The 19,252-nt window shown below is 31.1% G+C and overlaps 1 protein-coding gene across 1 annotated transcript in view; it reads right to left on the minus strand.

The window, feature by feature from the left end:
* Positions 1-19,252, minus strand: part of LOC117175506 — a 156,879-nt gene that overhangs the window by 110,344 nt on the left and 27,283 nt on the right. The window contains exon 2 of the mRNA XM_033365214.1: positions 6,051-6,619. Within this exon, the coding sequence (XP_033221105.1) occupies positions 6,051-6,604 (554 nt within the window). The 5' untranslated portion in view covers positions 6,605-6,619. The remainder of the gene's footprint in view (positions 1-6,050; positions 6,620-19,252) is intronic.

A 19,252-nucleotide genomic window follows, 5' to 3' on the forward strand; every position in this document is an offset into this window, starting at 1 on the left:
ATGGAAGAGGCACATCTACTTCCTTATGCATACCGTCTCAGTCCTCCGTTTATCCGATATACCTTCCTAAAATACTTCCACGCCCACTCTCATAGGTAATGAGGTGTCTCCCTAATAGAAATTGTCCAGAACCCTAATAAAACTATTCGTTTCTGAAACACAAAATGTGAACCATAATAATGTAAACTTTAAGCCTGAAAATATTTCTATAGAAAATCTTCACATATCGAAACCGCGATAAAAACTAGCATTTTGAATCTATTTTCCGAAACGCTGAAACCAAAATTTCTCGCAGATTATAGACGAGCACAAACGGCAGGTAATCTATGGTACTCATTGTAAAATGAAATCAGTACCCATTTTTTCGAATGAGTTTCTCAGCACATAGTTTAATTGAATAGGTTTAAAAGGAAAACAGAACAGTGTTTTCACGAAGAAAAATGGATGTTCAAAAGTAAAATCTAGATGTTCAGGGTTAACATATTATATGTTTAACTATAGGACAACAATCTAGGTGTTCTAAGTTAACATCTGCAGATCTTAAAAAGTGAAATGTTACCCTCTAACATTCAAAATTTTCAACTGACAAATCCGAGATATTAAATGTATGGTTATGTCAAATTACGTCTGTAAATATTTGAGGAGTTTACTTATTTATGGTCATTTAATGAATTAATTGTTAACTTATTTGTGAATTTTAAATTAAACTTTAGTGTTCGTACACGAACGACAAACAGATAAAGGATATAAAATGTTGACCAGATGATGCATTCAGTCAAGTTGAGGTTACATTCAATATTTCTAATTCAAAATAAAAACGGGGAAGAATAATCGGAGAACGAATGATCTCTAATCTGAATTAAATATTCTATCTATTTTAATTTACTTAAATTCAAATTTTATTTCAAATTTATAAACCTTTTGTCAAATGTGTTACGTAAATAAACCTAAAACATAAGATCGTTGTTCTCTTCTTTAGACAGAAAAAAGTCGTTATCCAATTTTATTTAAGGACATCTAATTTTTATTCTGTGGAAATGTTCCAAAATTGTAATATACAATCATTTTAATATTGAATATATATAGCTTTCAAATATAGTCGTGAAATTGCAATGCGCGATGCGCATGCGCTTGAACGGTTTCAACATCTGAATGTGATTCAGTTTAACATAAAAATATTTTTACGCGCAACATCTTAAAAAGATGTTAAACGTTTGGCATGACTATCTGCGTATTAGGTGCTACAATCTTACCCTTTGAACATCTACATTTGAACATCCATTTTTCTCCGTGTTGTTTGCTTGAAAGTAGACACTCAATATTTAAAAGTTAAAATAATCTCAGTTTGTATTTGTACGCAACACAATGTCATTCAAGCGAACTGCTGGCACTTCCATGTGGATTTACGTAACGGAAAAACCGCGTGCTTAACCAATCAAGAAGGAAAATTTAAATTTAGGAAATTCAGAAAATTTGTATATACAAACGCTAATGTATTTGTCAACGATATTGGATCATTTAATGTCTATCAAATTTCTTTGGAGAAAAATTTTGACACTGAACTAGTTGAATAGCAAATGTAGTTAATACTGCTGCATTATTTATTATATAATTGAAAACATTGAAATATAAAATAATACTATACTACATTGAACTGTTATTATTAATATTATATTTATTATCAGACTGAGTATAATGTTAAATAAAAAATTTTAAAGTTAATGTTAAAATAGGAATAATATAATAATAATTATTATTATAATAATAAATATCTTAACAAGTTTTATGTCTTACAATAGTAGCCTATTTTTTCCTTGTAAGCAGTACCTCACTTTCTGTTCAGACATAAAAAACCCCCTTTTGTCTAATCCTAGCTACGCCACTGACAAACACGTTTCCGTATTAGAAAAAAGATTTTCAAAACATTTATAACCACGTAGAAAAATAAAGTTTTCTCATTGAAAATTTATAAAAACTTAAACAATAATTAAACGAGAACAAATTGATACCCATTTTATAATTAATTAGGAAAAATGTATGCATAGTGATAATAACAAAATATCACAATTATAGTATACGCTAATACATAAAACGGATGTTCTAGAATATAGCGAGCTATAAAAATTAAAGATTATAAGTTTAACAAATATAAATTAATTCAACGTAAACATTTTTTTCTTACAAATTTTTATTTTTATTAAATATAGATTTCCTTCAAAGATAATGGTGAAGGATTCTTGGCTTTCCTTTTATAAGATATGTTAAATAATTATGATATTTTAACATCCCATGTACATTAGATAAAAATCAAAAAAATTCTTGAGGAACTTTTCGGAAAAAATTCATAGTGTATTTGAAGTGAACCAATAATTTACCTAAATGTCCTGGTAAATATTACGAAACACTCCTTTTCATAGATTTTTTTATTGATTAAGGCTTTCTCGCATCCCATAACTATTTTAGGATTGAAAATTAAAATAATTTCCCCAGTACTTTTTAAAAAGAACCTAGTAGAACATTTTAATTTTTACATAAAAGTGTAGATGGAATGTCAAACAACCATATAAAAAACCATTAATTATACGCCAATACGTTTTAAGTATTATTTGAGACAAATTTCTTACTTTTAATTGATTATATATCATTTCATTTTTTGAATAGCCAGTCCAATTATTTTAATTATCTTTATAAGTAGAAGATGGTAGAAAATAGAAATAAATCAAAAATACCATGAAAAAATAATCCCTAAAGAAGTCAAGTTACACACGTTAAAAATGAAAAAGCTCAGTACCCGACGGCTTTCCACCGATTTTGATGAAACCTTTTGCATTATTTTGCTGAATATATCTAGTTCATAAAACGTTTTAAAAATCTGTGCTCTAATTTAAAAATCAATTTTCTTCCATTGTTTTGTGGGAAACATCCCTAAAAAATAGTTTTTGACGATTATTTTTTAAAAGTGCATTAGTAAAAAATTAATTTTTGCAGGCAACTTGTACATAAAGTATATGTAACAAATAAAGGTATTCACTTTTTCTTCTTCGGCCTTATTTTCCGAGATTTACACCTGGTTGTAGGGGGTGAGTTGTACCGCGCAGGTCCCACACTACCTGCCGTAGCTAATATCTCCAAATGAGATAGTTTTTTGATGAAAATGCATAAAACCTAAGTTGTAGAACGGAAAATTCTATATAATTTTAGTACTGTCCACATTCATCCAGAAACGACCCTTTTTCCAGATATAAGCTAAGAAAGGAGCGTACGACCTGCGCGATACAATGCACCCCATACGATCATAATTTTGTATGTATATTTTATGTAAAATATGTCTGCAAAAATTCATTGTTTACCGATGCGCCCTTTCCAAAAAAATCGTCAAAAACCACTTTTTGGGGATGTTTCCCACGATTTAGGGGTCATTATGCATCAACATTATTTGTTATTAACTTCTTATGCCTTTAGGAATATGCATGCAAAATATAATTCATTCAATTTTTTTCAAAGTTTATAAATATTAAAAATGTTTGGTTCGCTATATTAAATTTTTTAATATGGCTTTTTTGGAAATTTAGAAAAGATGGATTTTTAAATTAACGTACAGATTTTGTTTTTCAACATTTTACTAGACATATTTAGCAACACAATGCAAAGGGTTCCATCAAAATCGGTGGAAACGCGCCGGGTTCTGAGGTTTAAGCCTTACTTGACTTCTCCACTCATTCAGATTTTATAATTTCAATATCTAAAAAAGTCGGATCCTTTATTAAATATGAGGTGCCTTTCCTTTCTTTTGAAGTATTATTTTTATAGTACAAACAGATAATGTTTCAAGACTGGTATTGTATATTCGCTTAAGTTTTTCATAAAATATTTAATCTTCTATACATTTTTTAATATCATTAAGGATATAAAGCAAACCAAATTTTTCGTCCTAAAAATATTTACAATGTTTCTATAAAATGCAGAAGCAAAAATCTCGATATCGAGTAGGTAAAAGGTAAAGATTCTACCAGTCACACAGTAGGGCAAAGAAGTTTCTGTGGACAAATCAATTTTTCGTTTGCGATTTTTATTCGAGTTAATCGTAGATTTTTAATAAAAGATTTTTCAATTACTGAAAGACTTGTTTTTTTGGATTTTTATTTAAAAATTTTAGTAATTTTTTATTTAACAACAAAATTAACTTTTTTTTTAAGTTTTTGGATGTAACAATTTTTTCAGATTTTTAGATTGATGCAATGAAGTCTTATATCTGTACTAAAGATTATTAGAAATAATTTACAGTGGGTAAGAATAATTAAGAAACCAATTTTGTCAGGCTATAAACAAATTAATGAACAAAAGTTATTTTTTATCACACTGCCATCAGTAGTCCGATTTTAGGTACTGTGAATGATATCTAAAATAGCACTTCTTAGCCTAGGCCATACATTTTTTACTTAGGATTCAGTGTACTATAAAGCAACTAAGACTGCGATCTGATTGGTTGATGGACATTTATATCTGCAGTTTATGGTACGATGGGTGCAGTGAATCCAACTTTGGCATGTAAACGTACACTTGCGCTAACTGGTATGATGAAAAATAATGTGGGACTTGTCCTTTGTCTTTCGAATTGAATTGGATTAGATTGGAATGGATTGGAATATATTGTAATGGATTGGATTTGATTTGATTAAAATGGATTTGATTGGATTAGATTGTGATGGATTGGATTAGAATATATTGGGCTAGAATGGATTGACTTATAATGGATTGGATTAGGACGGCTTGCATTGGATTATATCAGAATGTAATGGATTGGATTGGAATGAATTAGAATGAAATAAATTGTATTGCCTCTCGAGTTATTAGATTAAGACTTTATGCAATTTATTTGCGCTTATGTTCGACTAATGTGATTGAAAATAGTATGTGATACTCGGCCCCTAGATGACACCTTGCCTGATGTGAATTGCAGTACTCATTTAGTCTCGGCTACGACTCGACTCCGACTCGTACGGCAACTTTCAACTAAGAATGTCTTTCCGATTACCCTTTGATATGATACTACATAAATTTACAGGAATTATTAATTAATTCAAATATTTCAATTAAAAAATTTAGAGTTGGGGTTCAACGAATAAGCTTAAATTTGTTTACAAAATTAACTGAGAATATATTTTTGGTGACTCTTTGTTACGTTACATTTAATATTTATTTATTAATTATATTCAAACCATTTTTATAAACAGTCGACTACTTCTGTTTATGATACTTGGAAATTAACAACAATTATTACTTTTTAACCTATTTTCAAAACTACCAGTAATGTTGAAATGGATCAGTAATGATTCTTTGCGTTGATATATTTTTTGTTTTTTATCATTTTTTAAATTATTCATCATTTTTTCCAATTTGGAAAATATAATAGGAACGTGTCGTCGAAAAGACATTATTTTTCGATTCCGCGATTAAAAATGGAGCGCATTCATTAAAAAATAGCCAAACTTTGAATTTGTTCATGAAAATTGCTTAAATCATTAATAATTCCTGTGAATTTGCAAACTATTGTAGTATGAAATATCAGAAAGAAGTTCTTCGTTCATTGGGTAAAAAATAAGCGCATTCTTTGCAGAATAGCCAAGCTCTGAATTTGTTTATGAACATTTTTTAAATTAATAATAAGCTCTTGTAAATCTGTAAAGTGACATAACAAATATCATCGGAAATTAATTCTAATTTGATTCTCTAGAAGAAAATTTAGCCTATTCGTTGAAAAATATCCAAACTGTGAATTTGTTTTACCACGGATATAAGATCTGCAGTGGTAGACCAAATTTTTCAACAATCATGCCACTGGTTACATACTGTCCGGCCGGCCGTGCGACTAGACATTTCGTATTTAGTTTATGTTTTTTGTTCTTTTTATAACTAATTATTCATTGAAAAATTGGTTATTTTAGTAATTCAGGTGATAAAAACTCATACCCAAAGTGACATATTCATGGACAATTTAAAACATCAGACAGTGATTGAAATTTTTAAAAGAATGATTTTTAAAGACTCACGTGAAATCAGCATCAATAAAACAGTTTCCAGAAAATGAGCAGTCCTTGGTAGAACAAGAATTAGGATTTTCCTCTTCTTCTGTCATCACATATGTGATATTAAATCCATAAACATCTAGAAGATTGTCCAGAACTCGCACATGATGTCCCTCAAGACGTTCTAATTGAAATCGAATAACGAGAAAGGGCCTGTAGGTCTTGAGCCATCTAAATTGAAAAACGTTCGCCTCCGTGATCTCCTTGAGGAGGGTAGCTCCAAAGTTTGTACTCTCCGATTCATAATAAGCATATTCCGTGAAAGACAAACCCGTATGAACAAACAATTGTGTTAGGTAAACGATGATGGATCCATTAGTCGAAGGAATCTCAGAAGCGTCAATTATCCATCGACATCTGATGGGCACAGGAAATGGGCCAGGAAAATTGAGAGTTTGTATAACCCCTCGTCGTGCAACCAAGTGTTCCTCGCAATCAGAACTTCCAATCTTTACCACGAAATCCAGCAGCCAAAAGTGCAGTAGCGTCAATAAAAGGCCACAGGAGGTCGACCACATTTTTATCCGGTGCGCCTGTGGCAGAAAAAAGGTTTCGTCGAGTCATTTTTTTACGGGTAAATGTAATTGGGGGAAACTCTTTGGGTAGCTTCCAAGAACTGAGTGAGGCTTTGCGTCATTCACTGCTTGAGAGGTCCGTTAAAGAAACTAGTGTTTCCCCTTTTGTATTCTCTTTGCAGCACTCCGTCACTGAGAATTGTCAAGGGGATACGGTACTGCCGGCAGTACCGTCTCACTGGCCAAATGCTTAGCCTTTCATTTGGTACGCATTTATCCGTACCTACTGAAGGTGTTTAAGTAATTGGTCCAGTTGGAATTTAGCTTTTTACTTTGCGTTTTGTGTCGATGGCTCTTATGAATAACGACCTATCGTTTTGTTCCCATTCCACAGCACGGAGGAAAATTCCTGTATTGGAAATGGATTCATCTAGGAAGCCATTTCGAAATAGTAGGTATAGGAAATAAAATTTGTTAGTTTATGGACCAGTAGTCGAATAAGGACGAAGATCATCTCGTAAAAGCTTTTTGTTAAATGAATAATCTACTATCATGATTTGCATTAATTTCATTCTATAGACCAAAAAAATAAATTTCATCCGAATGTTGAAAAAAATGATTTAAGCTTGCGAATGGTAATTGCATTCACATTTGTAAATTTACTGCAACGGCTAATGTAGTTAACAATTTTACTAAACTTCTTTTACTAAAATTTAAGTAAAATAGAGGAATATTGTAACTATTATATAACAGATTATATAATACAAACAGCGGAGGAGTAGTGGAACACTAAAATAAATAGAGAAGTACGACTATTAGTCGGAACTTTCCCTGAATTAAATAAGTGATTTACGTTTCACAAAGTCTGAATAATGTTAGGAAGGTGAAAAGAGAATTTGACCAATTTTTGTTGCTATACAATTGAGATCAAATGATTCTCTGATTTCTAGAATACATGTTCTAATGGTTTTCGCATTTTTTTAATTTTAGATTTTTTGTAAATTTTTTAGGTTTGGTAATTTAGGTTTGGTCACTTCAAGAATACGATTATTATATTAAGATTAGAATAAAAAATACTTCAGTGTTTCAATTTCACGTAGGAAAATTCTTTTTGCTCAAATTTTAATTCCAATCAATTCTAATTTCAATCATTCTGGCCACCTTCACAGTATAGTTGTTTCTGATTTCATTGAGAACTCCACTGGGACGTAGATCCCCTTCAAAAACGCCCAAAATGTTTACTTTTCTTAGGAAAATAATAATAATAGTCTCTAATAATTGTTCTCGACAAAGAGAATATACGTGTACGTAATTGTTTATAAATCCCTATGGGAATGATTACACTTGATTTTGTTTGCATTTTTTTAAATTTTAGTTTATCATTATTACCAACTGAAGTTGTTCTGGCAGGTAACGGCTCGATTTGTCCAGCACAAATATATTAATTACAGTTTCTTTATGAAAAGATACATTTTTTAATACATTAAAAGTGCCCTTTCTTAACTAGATTTTGTGCGCACTTTAGAAAGTAGTAAATTTATTTCTGGTTATAGGAGTGTACTCACAGAAAAAACGAAAGATAAAGTTTATGTCGATTCCAGGTGAAAGATTCACCGCAACAGAAATTAACCTTGCTGGATAAACTTTACATTAATCGAAGATAATTTCCGATTTTTAATTTTACCAGGATTGCTTATTCTACATGTTTTACCGAAATTTACTCACTTTAGCGTGACGCAGTAGACGAAATCAAAATTATTCTCCTAACCTGGTTGCAACTTTCGCCAAAATTAATTTAATTTTCAACTATTGCAAGTCTTAACTACAACAAATTTTAAATTTTGTTTTTTCTGTGTTCTTTTAAATCTGGTGTCCTGATTTAGAACTCGAATTCACTCATACTTTGCCGTTTTCCCCTTGCTGCTAAGGACGCAGTATCAGACGCCAGCTTTTATTCCATCGTAGGATAAACTTTGGCCAAATAGCATGTAAACTTTAACAGCGGGAAATCTTACATGCAACCAAATTTAACTTAAGTTTTTTCTGTGCTTAAACTGAAAACCAAATTTATGTGCACGGAAACCGTATAGCATCCGTCTAACTAGTTGCATAATGCACAAGATCAACATTTTGAATCTCAAACTGACATAGATTTTCTTATTACATGTTAAATTTATTTGAAACCGCTTTTAACTCAAAACCTACTAAGTATTTCGTTCGAAAGAGGTGAAAGAGGTGAAATTTTATAAGTTTTGCTCTTCGATTTAATTGAGTTTTTAATTTATGAAAATAAGACTTAATGTACAATAATAGCTAAAAATACATGTTAATGTACTATAGGAATCTTTAAACTGTAAAAAGTAGTGTGTATATTTTTGATATATGTTTTTCGATATTCAAGATTTTTTTCTGTCATCCGAATATAATACTTTAAGTTTATGCCTTACGGAGAATATTCTCCTTATACTGTCGAAAAAATCCTCTGCATATTTAAAAGAACTGTACGTGCGTACAGCATTTTAAAAGTTTCTTATTTTCATTTCAGATAGTTTTCAAACAATATTGAAATTTTGCATCAGTAACAACCCTTATAGTGTGTTCAATATTTAAAGGGCTCCATGGCAGATTCACGTAAGTGCCGAGACAACATTTTATTTTTAAAACTGATTTTTGACACTATAATTAAAGGCATGTAGTACATTTTGATGTCACTTATTAACAATACAATGTGTCTTTTCCCTCGAACTTGTACTAAGGAAAATGAAAATATCGATCCGAATTTTCCTCATTTCATGGATAATTTTTTTGCGCATGGCGAGCCGACCAGTTTGAATTCATACTGTTTATTATATTATATACTATATTATAACTAAATCAAAGACTTGCGTTTTTATTTAAGAGTGTTTCACACCGTTTGACATGGATACTCTACTTTCTGAAATTTATGAAAATTTCTGTTTCCATAAATTCAAAAATCATTGGTGCCAAGGACTTCTTATGTCTCACACACTTATTTAACTTTTTTAATGAATATTTTGTAACACACGGAAACATATTGAAAAAGTTATATTAGATTCTATTGTTAACTTTTGCCTTCTGCCGGTTAAATCGTGGCTGATATGGTGGTCGGCGAATAAGAGATAACAGAATTCTTCCCAAAATACCAAAGAAATATTAATTTAATACGCTTTCGGGATACAAATAAGGCCTCAGAATACTTATATGATTTAGTTTTTGCGTTTGAATATTTTGTAAAAGAAAGAGACAGTGTATATCTAAAAAAAAATTATACAGAGGGATATTAATGCACGATAATTCAGATTTCAAAATATTAAGATCTTTGCATTCGATCTTATTGATACTTAGCTTATTTCTTTTCATTGAAGTAAATTACGTATGCAATCCCCTTTTTACGTTCTTATCATTTATGATATAGAAAGTATTAGAATCGACAAAAATTCCACACATCACTTTTTAAACAGATCTCCACGTTTTTAGGCCCACTAAAACCCAACATACAATTTTGATGATTGCATCTGTCTGTCTATCCGAGAACCTATCCGTAAAAACGATAACTCTAGAAAAAATAAACGTATCAAATGGTACGTGGATACACTTTTTTCAGATCCTAAAAAAAAGAACGAGTACGTCAACAGGCATTCCTTGACCAACGGTAATGGTTTTATTCATCGAAAATTGTATTCAAAAATCGAATATTCCTTTTTACACCAAATGACGGCAGAAACGATCACAGATACGTAAACAAGTTTAAAAAATATTTACAGCTTTTTGAAAGACCTTCAACTTTATTCTCCATCATTTTTTGATCAGACTTGATATTCTGCTTTTATCAATCGAAAATACTATGCGAAAAACAAAAAATTCCAAACTAAACGACGCGACGTGAGATACGGAAAAGAACTTCAACGACGAATTGCAACTTTTAAAAACACCTGCCAAATTGAATACAAATTACGGGACTCGTTATTTTGGTTTCATTTATCTAAAATAACACGAAAAAAATCTAAAATTCATATTTTGCGCCAAACCTCGAGAAACACGGAGAACATGTTTTTCAAGAATTTTAGCTTTCAAAAATTCCTACAACATTTCTTGAACTATTTTTTTGACAAATTCCTATTTTTAGCATAACAACGCGAGATGCGGAATAGAAAAAGCTTTGAACAATTTAATCTTTAAGTATACTTCACTGAGTAATAGATTAACTATATGGAAATACATACAAAAAACTGAAATCTACAAGAAACTTTTTTTGCTAAACTTTCATTTAATCATTCCGAGTGCAAATAATAAATATCTGAGCGCGAAGCGCGAGATCTAGCAGACGCGTGCCTTAGAAGCGCTCAGACCAATGAACAGTTTTGTCATTCAAGTGGAGAACGATTAGCTTTAATGGTGTTGGTTCAATCCAACTTCGATTTTTTTTAATAGGTACGGCACTGATTCCATATATATTTTTTCCGAAGGATTTGTGAACGAAAGAAGGAAAACTTGTCGAATATGTGGGGTTTCGCGAGATCCTTGGATCAATAAAATGTTGAAAAATAACAAAATTTTTTGAGGAAATTATTATTTTCCCGAAAAATATGAATTTTGCGAAAGATAGAAACCAGCTGGTAGCAGGCAGCAGCATTTGAAAGATTAGAATCGTTTGCTAATTTATTTTTTTACTCACAATTCTGACATAATAGAAGAATTCTAGAGATTCACGGCTCTTCCAAAGGGCCAGGTCTTGAAGATGATGTCCCCAAATTTTGCGAAATACGTTGCGAAATGGAGCAAAAAGCAGAGAGAACTGACATGCCCTGTCTGTGTTTTTGTAACTGGGTTTGTGTTGAACCGCCAGGCTAGCTGTTACCTTCACTCTATACGCTGAATCGGGGCGCCCTTTGTTATCGACCAATTCAATATTTTGTAGGAAATTGTATTTACCTTTTTTTGTTATAATTATTAATGCTTCTTTTATTTTCCTATTGAAAATTGCCTAATCTTTGGCTGTTTCTCATTTCTTCCGTCGCAAAAATGTAAAAAAATTACGATTATACAAATAAATTATTCGAAAAGTGTCCGAATGATATTTATTTCCCAGTAGTATTTTCCAAACAAATAATTTATTCGCCGGGAAAGCATTAAAAATTATTGCTTGACATGTTTACAATACGAAAAAAAAAAGTTGAAAAAAAGATTCGAACCCACGGCAGCGCGATCACCAGTCAGACTCTGGTCCACTGAACCAGTGCATCTTGTTGGTAGTTCATGCGCGCGAACTGGTAGAGTTTATGCACCCTTGGCTATTGTTATTTACAAACGCTCATAGGTCTTACAAGGGACCAAAAAGTCCGGGACACTAGTCTTTTTATTTTTGAAGTAATATCGATTGATGATAGTCTCATCAAAAAGTCAATGTCCCAGAAAAGGTTTTCCCCTTTGCGAATTGTAGTCTTAACCCACAGTCGATAACGAAGGGCGCCCGATTCCGCGTATGGAGTGAAGGTAACAGCTAGCTTGGCGGTTCAACACAAACCCAGTTACAAAAACACAGGCAGGGCATTTCAGTTCTCTCTGCTTTTTGCTCCATTTCGCAACGTATTTCGCAAAATTTGGGGACACCATCTTCAAGACCTGGCCCTTTGGAAGAGCCGTGAATCTCTAGAATTCTTCTATTATGTCAGAATTGTGAGTAAAAAAATAAATTAGCAAACGATTCGAATCTTTCAAATGCTGCCGTCTGCTATCCGCTGGTTTCCATCTTTCGCAAAATTCATATTTCACGAAAAAATAATCATTTCGTCAAAATATTTTTTTTATTTTTCAACATTTTATTGATCCGAGGATCTCGCAAAACCCCGGGTATTCGACAGGTTTTCTTTCTTTCGTTCACAAATCCTTTGGAAAAAATATATAATAATATATAATGCTTCTAATAATGTTAAAATATTTATGTATAGAGTTTGTATATGATAAAACTTACGTGTATTTTATTTACTTATATTTACGGTACGTGTATGTGCAATGTACATACATAATACACAAACATACACTTAACCTTAACTGAAAGTGCTTATCGATTTTTTAATTATTCTGCACTCGAGGTATCGTACGATAATTTGATCAGATAGAAATTTAATATAAACTGTAATAGATCAGAAATCGTTTCCTGTCCCGTCTTTCCATTATAGCAAGCCATTTGCCGGAAAATATCGAAATACTTTGCATAATGTCTAATTCGTATAAGATTAATGTCCCAGTAATCGCTTATTTTTAGCATTTTATAACAGTAAATATAAATTAAATTCATTTAAATTAAATAAAAAGCGAGAAAATTGGTATAACGATTACCCGGCCTAAAGTAACAATTACTGGATCGTTTACGTTAACATAAATTATAAATTATTTTTATAACAAAATTGCACTTAGAAATTTATTTTTTAGAATAAAAAAATGTTGGAAAATTCAAATGCAAACGCAATTAAAGAGAGAAATTTTGAAACGCATGTAATATGCTATTGAGATTAATATGTCTGAAGTGGAAACGATTTTATTGTACCTTGCCTTGACCTACAGTAAACCAAGATGTTTACAAAATTTACATGACATTACTCTAGGGTCTAGAGTTAAATTGACATTGTAATTTGCATCTATAAGAGTTAGATTAAGTTTTGCGTAAAATATAATTTCAGTGCAAAGGAGATACTTATTTTTAAAGGTACTTAAAAAGCTCAACGTTAATGCCGATTAGGGATAAAATCCTTTTTTTTAAGCGGCCGGGTTAAATTTTTATAAGGCAAAGAAAAGCTATTCATGTTGTTGGTTATAGGGGCCCGTAAAGCATTTCAATTTATGTAAATGATTAATTTTTAAGTGTTTTTGAAAGTAAAGTAATGCATACTTAATTATTACAATTAAACATTCAAACACATCTGTTGAACAACTATTATTGGCCTATTATATTATGATCTACTTTACAAAACTTAAACGTGTAAATGCCTTAGAGCGATGTATGTGTGAATTTCAAGTTATTAATCAAATTTGCATAGAGTTTATCCGAGTAATTGGTGCAAAATAGATGAATGTTCACAATATGCAATTCGGTCTAGGCTTCAATAATCCGGTGCAGAAATTCTTTCATCTTTTCCTATTTGAAGTTGGGTACTGATATAGCCCATATCAGACTATCTACTCCAGAAAAAACTGGTTGGGACCCCTATCAGAATATCTAGTATAGAAAAACTGGTTGGGGCCCCTATCAGAGTATTTAGTCTACAAAAACTTATGGGTGCCCTGTCAGGTTCTAGTGAAGAATTTCGTGCCTTGTATAGGTATGGCAAATCTATCTGTATCCTGTATTTTTTTAAGAAAAAAATTTCATCTTTATGAAAAACCATAAATTTTCAGAAAAAAATACATTTACTGTCATTGTAAAAAGTCGAAATGTAACAAGAAGAAAAATTTCAATCGATTAAAATTATTTATTTAAACATTATTTTATTGAAATTTCTATTAACAGTTTATTTCACATTTGCATAACGTCTTATACTAATAAATATTTATTTAGAAAAAGAAAGTTAAAAATTTTTTGAGCTATATCTTATAAGTATGGCTTTTTCATCGAGTTTCAACTCGTAGGTTTAGCGTAATGGTTAAGACTCCTGACTGCTAGGCGATAAAATATTCATCAGGTAATAGAAAGGGTCTAGACAGGGCTCTACCAATCGTCGGGCGATAAAAGGGCACTCTCCTTAGGGCCTGCTCATATTCTAGCTAGAATATGGCTAAAACAGCGTTACCGAACAAGTCAGGCCCTTTCCATTTCCCCCGATCAGCGCCCAATTAGAAATAGGGAAATCTATCCAGGGCCCTACTAAACCTCGATCGGAATTTCTACATGGGATAGCAAATGGAAGAAGCGCATTCATAACCTATATTTAAGTAGGTTGCTGTTATATTTGTAAATTCAAAATTGAAAAACTAAAAAAATGACTATCGAAATGTAATTAAATTACGTAAGATTAATGGTTGGATAAAAGTAATTATTTATTTTATACTATTTATGAATAGTATAAAATAAATTTCAAATTCGCAAATGCCGGAAACCTCTATAGTAGTCAGTCGAAAATAGGCCCATCTTAGGTGGATACGCCTTCGCGTTTCGCACTTGTTTTCGTACGCTAACCTGTAAAAAAATATTGCTGAAAATTTACAATGAACGTGTGATTTTCCCACAACAATCATAGAACATAAAAATACCAGTGACTGTTGTGGGAATTTTACACTAAAGTGTAACTGTAAGAAAAATGTAATTTCACAAGCTTTATGTAAGCTTCCAACTATTTGTGTAATTTCACACACGGAGTGTAATACATTTTACAGCGGCGATATAAAATTCCATAATCCTTGTAATTCCGCTGTTGAACGCTTGCGATGGAGTTGTGCTTCCATTTTTACATCTTCTATTATGATCGATAACTTGCGAGTAAATTCTTTACAAAATTCTGCAAAATGTTGGTGGCATTGTCGGCATTCGGATATATTTTAGAATTGAAATCGTCGGTTGTGTTGTGTTGAGCGCATCAGAAAGGCAAGTGCAATGTGTTTGTCATGAATGCATTGCTTCGCATATTTGGAATGCTTGCGTAAAATATAATTTTGAAGGTTATGGTTGTTTAGGTCGCAGATGATAGAAATTAGGAAGTGCATATTTCGCCCACTGATTATTTATAAGTTTGCTGCATATTTCTTTTGTAACAGAAAACCAAAAAAAAAGTTTAATGTTTTCTGCTAAATAAAAACATGACTCCTTTTATTCATATATCTTATTATTCTTCCGATTCGATTTAATGTAAACATACATTAAGCGATTCTAAATACCCGGGCTTTTCATTGCGCATGCGCAAACTTTTTCATGTGGCATTTTACAGCGTCACTAGAATTTCACAAGGCGAATGTAAAATTCCATTCTTCCAAAACTGCTTTATACCACCTGTGTACGATTTTACACTATCGTGTTATTTCTACCTAATTTTCGTAAATTTCCCACAGTAACCGCTGGAATTTTTATGTCCTATGATCTTTGTGGTAAAATTACATGAAACTTTTTATAGTGTATATATGCGTGAATTTCTAATTATTTTTAAATTATAATAAATATTGTAACGTAAGCCAAAAACTGTGAATCAGGTCCCTGATGAAATGCAATTATCTTTAAAATAAGCTAACTTTTTTTTTAAATTTTGTTTTAATCAAATAATTTAATTCGGATCATTTCTAAATTATTCATTTAATGTCTACTCTAAATTGCCTCATCTGTTAGAAAAACATTTTTTTTTTAATTTTGAAGATCATATAACTTTATAAGTTTTTGTTAAATGTAAAACTGTCCTGAAGATAATTTGTAGCAATTTTTGTTATTTTCCAGAGTCTTCAAAGAAAATTCTGGAACTTATAACAAAGATTGTTTGATGTTTTAAAATGCTCTCCATTTTCTCATCTGACCGGATTAATGATTAATCTGATTGACGAAATTCACCTTTATTGTAAGACCTTCAAAACGTGTGACAAAGATGGATTCAATTGATCGAATTTTTCATATTAGGGGAACATGGGGCAAAGCTGGAAGAATTACCTTTAGGATTTTTTTCCGCATATTCAAATACTCACTGACGACAACGCGATAAACCAATGTACGATCTACTATATCTTACGCGATGTTTCGTTTGCACCTGCCCATTCAGCCTCCAAAACTACTTTTTTCAATATGTTTAAAAGTCAAAATTATAATTGGGCACGAAAACGATTTATGCGTCTCATAACTTGTAAAATAACGAACAAATTATGACAAATTGATATGAGAAATCTTGGGAGCGACTCTAAACGTAGTTCCTACGATTTCCAATAGAAGACGTCACACCGCAGAGGAGATGTCACATCGTCCCCTTTTGTCCCTGTCGTTATTTTGCCCCATGCTCCCCTATAGCGTGGCTACAACACGCAGGTAACCAAACAGATAGATATGCAGACTGACATCCACACATTTTTCGTTGGATTCTTGTTTTTTTTTCAGAAGTTTGCATCAGTTTGATTGTTGGACGTTAAATGGGATTTTTAATTTGGATTTTGAACTAATTTAAATATCTTAAATATATTATATATATATGTGTGTGTGTGTGTTCATATGCGCATACATACAGACATATATACAGGCATACAAACGGGCATATATGCAAGCATGCAGGCATACCTACAGAGAAAGACGTACATGCAGACATTAATAAATACATATATTTTATTTTGCAAATTTAGAAACAGGCAGATATAAAAACATAAAGACACACAAACACACATCCGCATAGACAGAATCACTGGCAGATATACTGACAGATATGCAGGCAAAACTATATGCAGAGATGCAGACACACATAAAGAGAGAAACACAGGTATACACACATACATACAGGCAGATATGCAGTCAAAAAAAAATGATTTTTGGAATCTGCGAGTTCCGAAACGTAAATATTCGTTAAAAACTAGAGAGGGAAAATGTGGACGATTTCATTACGTTCACACGACATGATATATTGAATTAAAAGTTGGAAAATTAAATAAAAGATGCTAAAGAACGCTTTGATGGACCTAAACTTTTAGAATAACAAGAAAAATTTTTTTTTATTTTCAAAATAATAATTTAAAAAATGTATGGCCACACAACCGTCCCATCAAGCCCCTTATTCAATTGCCTAAAATTTTAACTCAATATTTGATTTCTTGTGAACGTGAGTTATTGGTTTTAAGTAAAATTGGACTTACTTTAAAGCCTGATTACCTTAATTATTAAAGAATTAAACTTTAATTTCAGAAAAACTTTATTCAAATAAACTACAAAATAATCAAAAATTATGCTTAAACCTGAACAAATTTTACTGAATTTATTAAGAACTATTTTAAGGCTTAGCAGTTGTATCTCGGCACAGAGAAAATATTTGGTCTACGCTTACTAAATTAATTTCGGTGAACATAGATAGTCTTTCCAGTTTCCCTGGGCTCACCGACAATATTTGTTTTTTGCTCACCACATTTTGGTGTACCTGAACAAGACCTTATTTTTTAACCTGTGCCAGTAAATTTATTTTCTGCCTTAGAATTATGGAAAATGTTTTCAGAAAACCTATCCTACACGCTACTTAATATCACATGAAATTTTAAAGCAGTTTAATTTATTTGCAATTCTCAAGACATTTTAAAGTTTCAATTGATAATAATTTTAAAACATTGAAAGTTTGAAATTTTCAATTTGTAACGTTTAAAATAAGTGACTTTGTAATGTCTAATGATAAAATCGTTATCGTTTTTAGAAGATTTAGCTTGGACATTTTAATATTTTTTTTCATTTTTTCTCTTAATTTTCAATCGTTCAGTTTCTAAAAAAATTAAAAACACTATTTTCAATGCTTTTACAATATAAAATTAAAAGTGTTTCTAATTGAACCATTTGACTTATAAACGTTGGAAATTAAATTATAAAAAAATAATACCTTCATAATTAGAAAATCCCAATTTACGTTTAAAATTGGACAAGCTTTTAATAATAACAAAATATAACAATGTTTGATTGTAAGTTCAAACATAAATCGCTCTAGACATGTTAAAAATTAAACGATTATCAAACCGTAACTTTAAGAATCGTATGGTTTAACAATTCATTAATTAATAATTTTGTCTATTCAAAATCGAAAGCTGTAATTGATAAATGTTTAAAGTTTAATTGAGATACTGTCTGAATACATTATTTTGTAAATTAGTTTTGGTTATTTGAAAGAAAAAATGTTTCTATCTTAAGAATGTATTTTTGTTAATTTTAATCGCCAAGAGATGATTGTGAATTTCTATTTTATAGGGTTTAGTGAGCACCCTGAATTTGACTAAATAATAGTATTACGCAATATGCGCAACTTAAATTATATTCACAAGTTGAAAGTACATTTAATAAATGCGTAAATTAGAACCGAATGAGAAGTGTAGAATTATACTCTAGGTAAAATGACATACCCATAGCCTTAGGCTGATTTATATTCCCCTCTATTTCACGAGATGAATACTAAAATTATGATGTCACAGAAATTCGTAATTGTGCCTCTGAAACTAAATAGGAGTAATTATTAGCTACAGCAGGAAATAAAGCAAAGTTATCCTACAATGCAGAATCTAAATCATATCATTTTCGCAATAATAAGAACGTACAACTATAAAAATGTAAATTACCAAAAGTGTCAGAGAATTCAAATACTCGAGAGGAATGAGAATTTCTCAAAATATTTTATAATTAGAGTGCACATTTAGACAAAAATTACGCAATCGTAACTTAATATGAATTTTAATGTTTCTTAAAATAAAAATAAAAATGTATGATCTTTCTATCTGCGTCGTGATATAAGTCTCTCATTTTTATTTAGTAAATCCACGATATTATATAACTTCACCAGATTTTATGGAAATATTAAATTGTAAAAACTTGTTTTCTAAATAGACAGAAGATCCAGTGTTTTATCCTGAAATTGAAAAGAAACGCTGCAGCACTTTGATCCGCAGGTGAAAATAAAATTTCTTCGCCGCCAGATACATTTGTCAGCTTTAGAA

This window comes from Belonocnema kinseyi, chromosome 6 (assembly GCF_010883055.1).
Source record: "Belonocnema kinseyi isolate 2016_QV_RU_SX_M_011 chromosome 6, B_treatae_v1, whole genome shotgun sequence".
In the NCBI taxonomy this organism is placed as follows: domain Eukaryota; kingdom Metazoa; phylum Arthropoda; class Insecta; order Hymenoptera; family Cynipidae; genus Belonocnema; species Belonocnema kinseyi.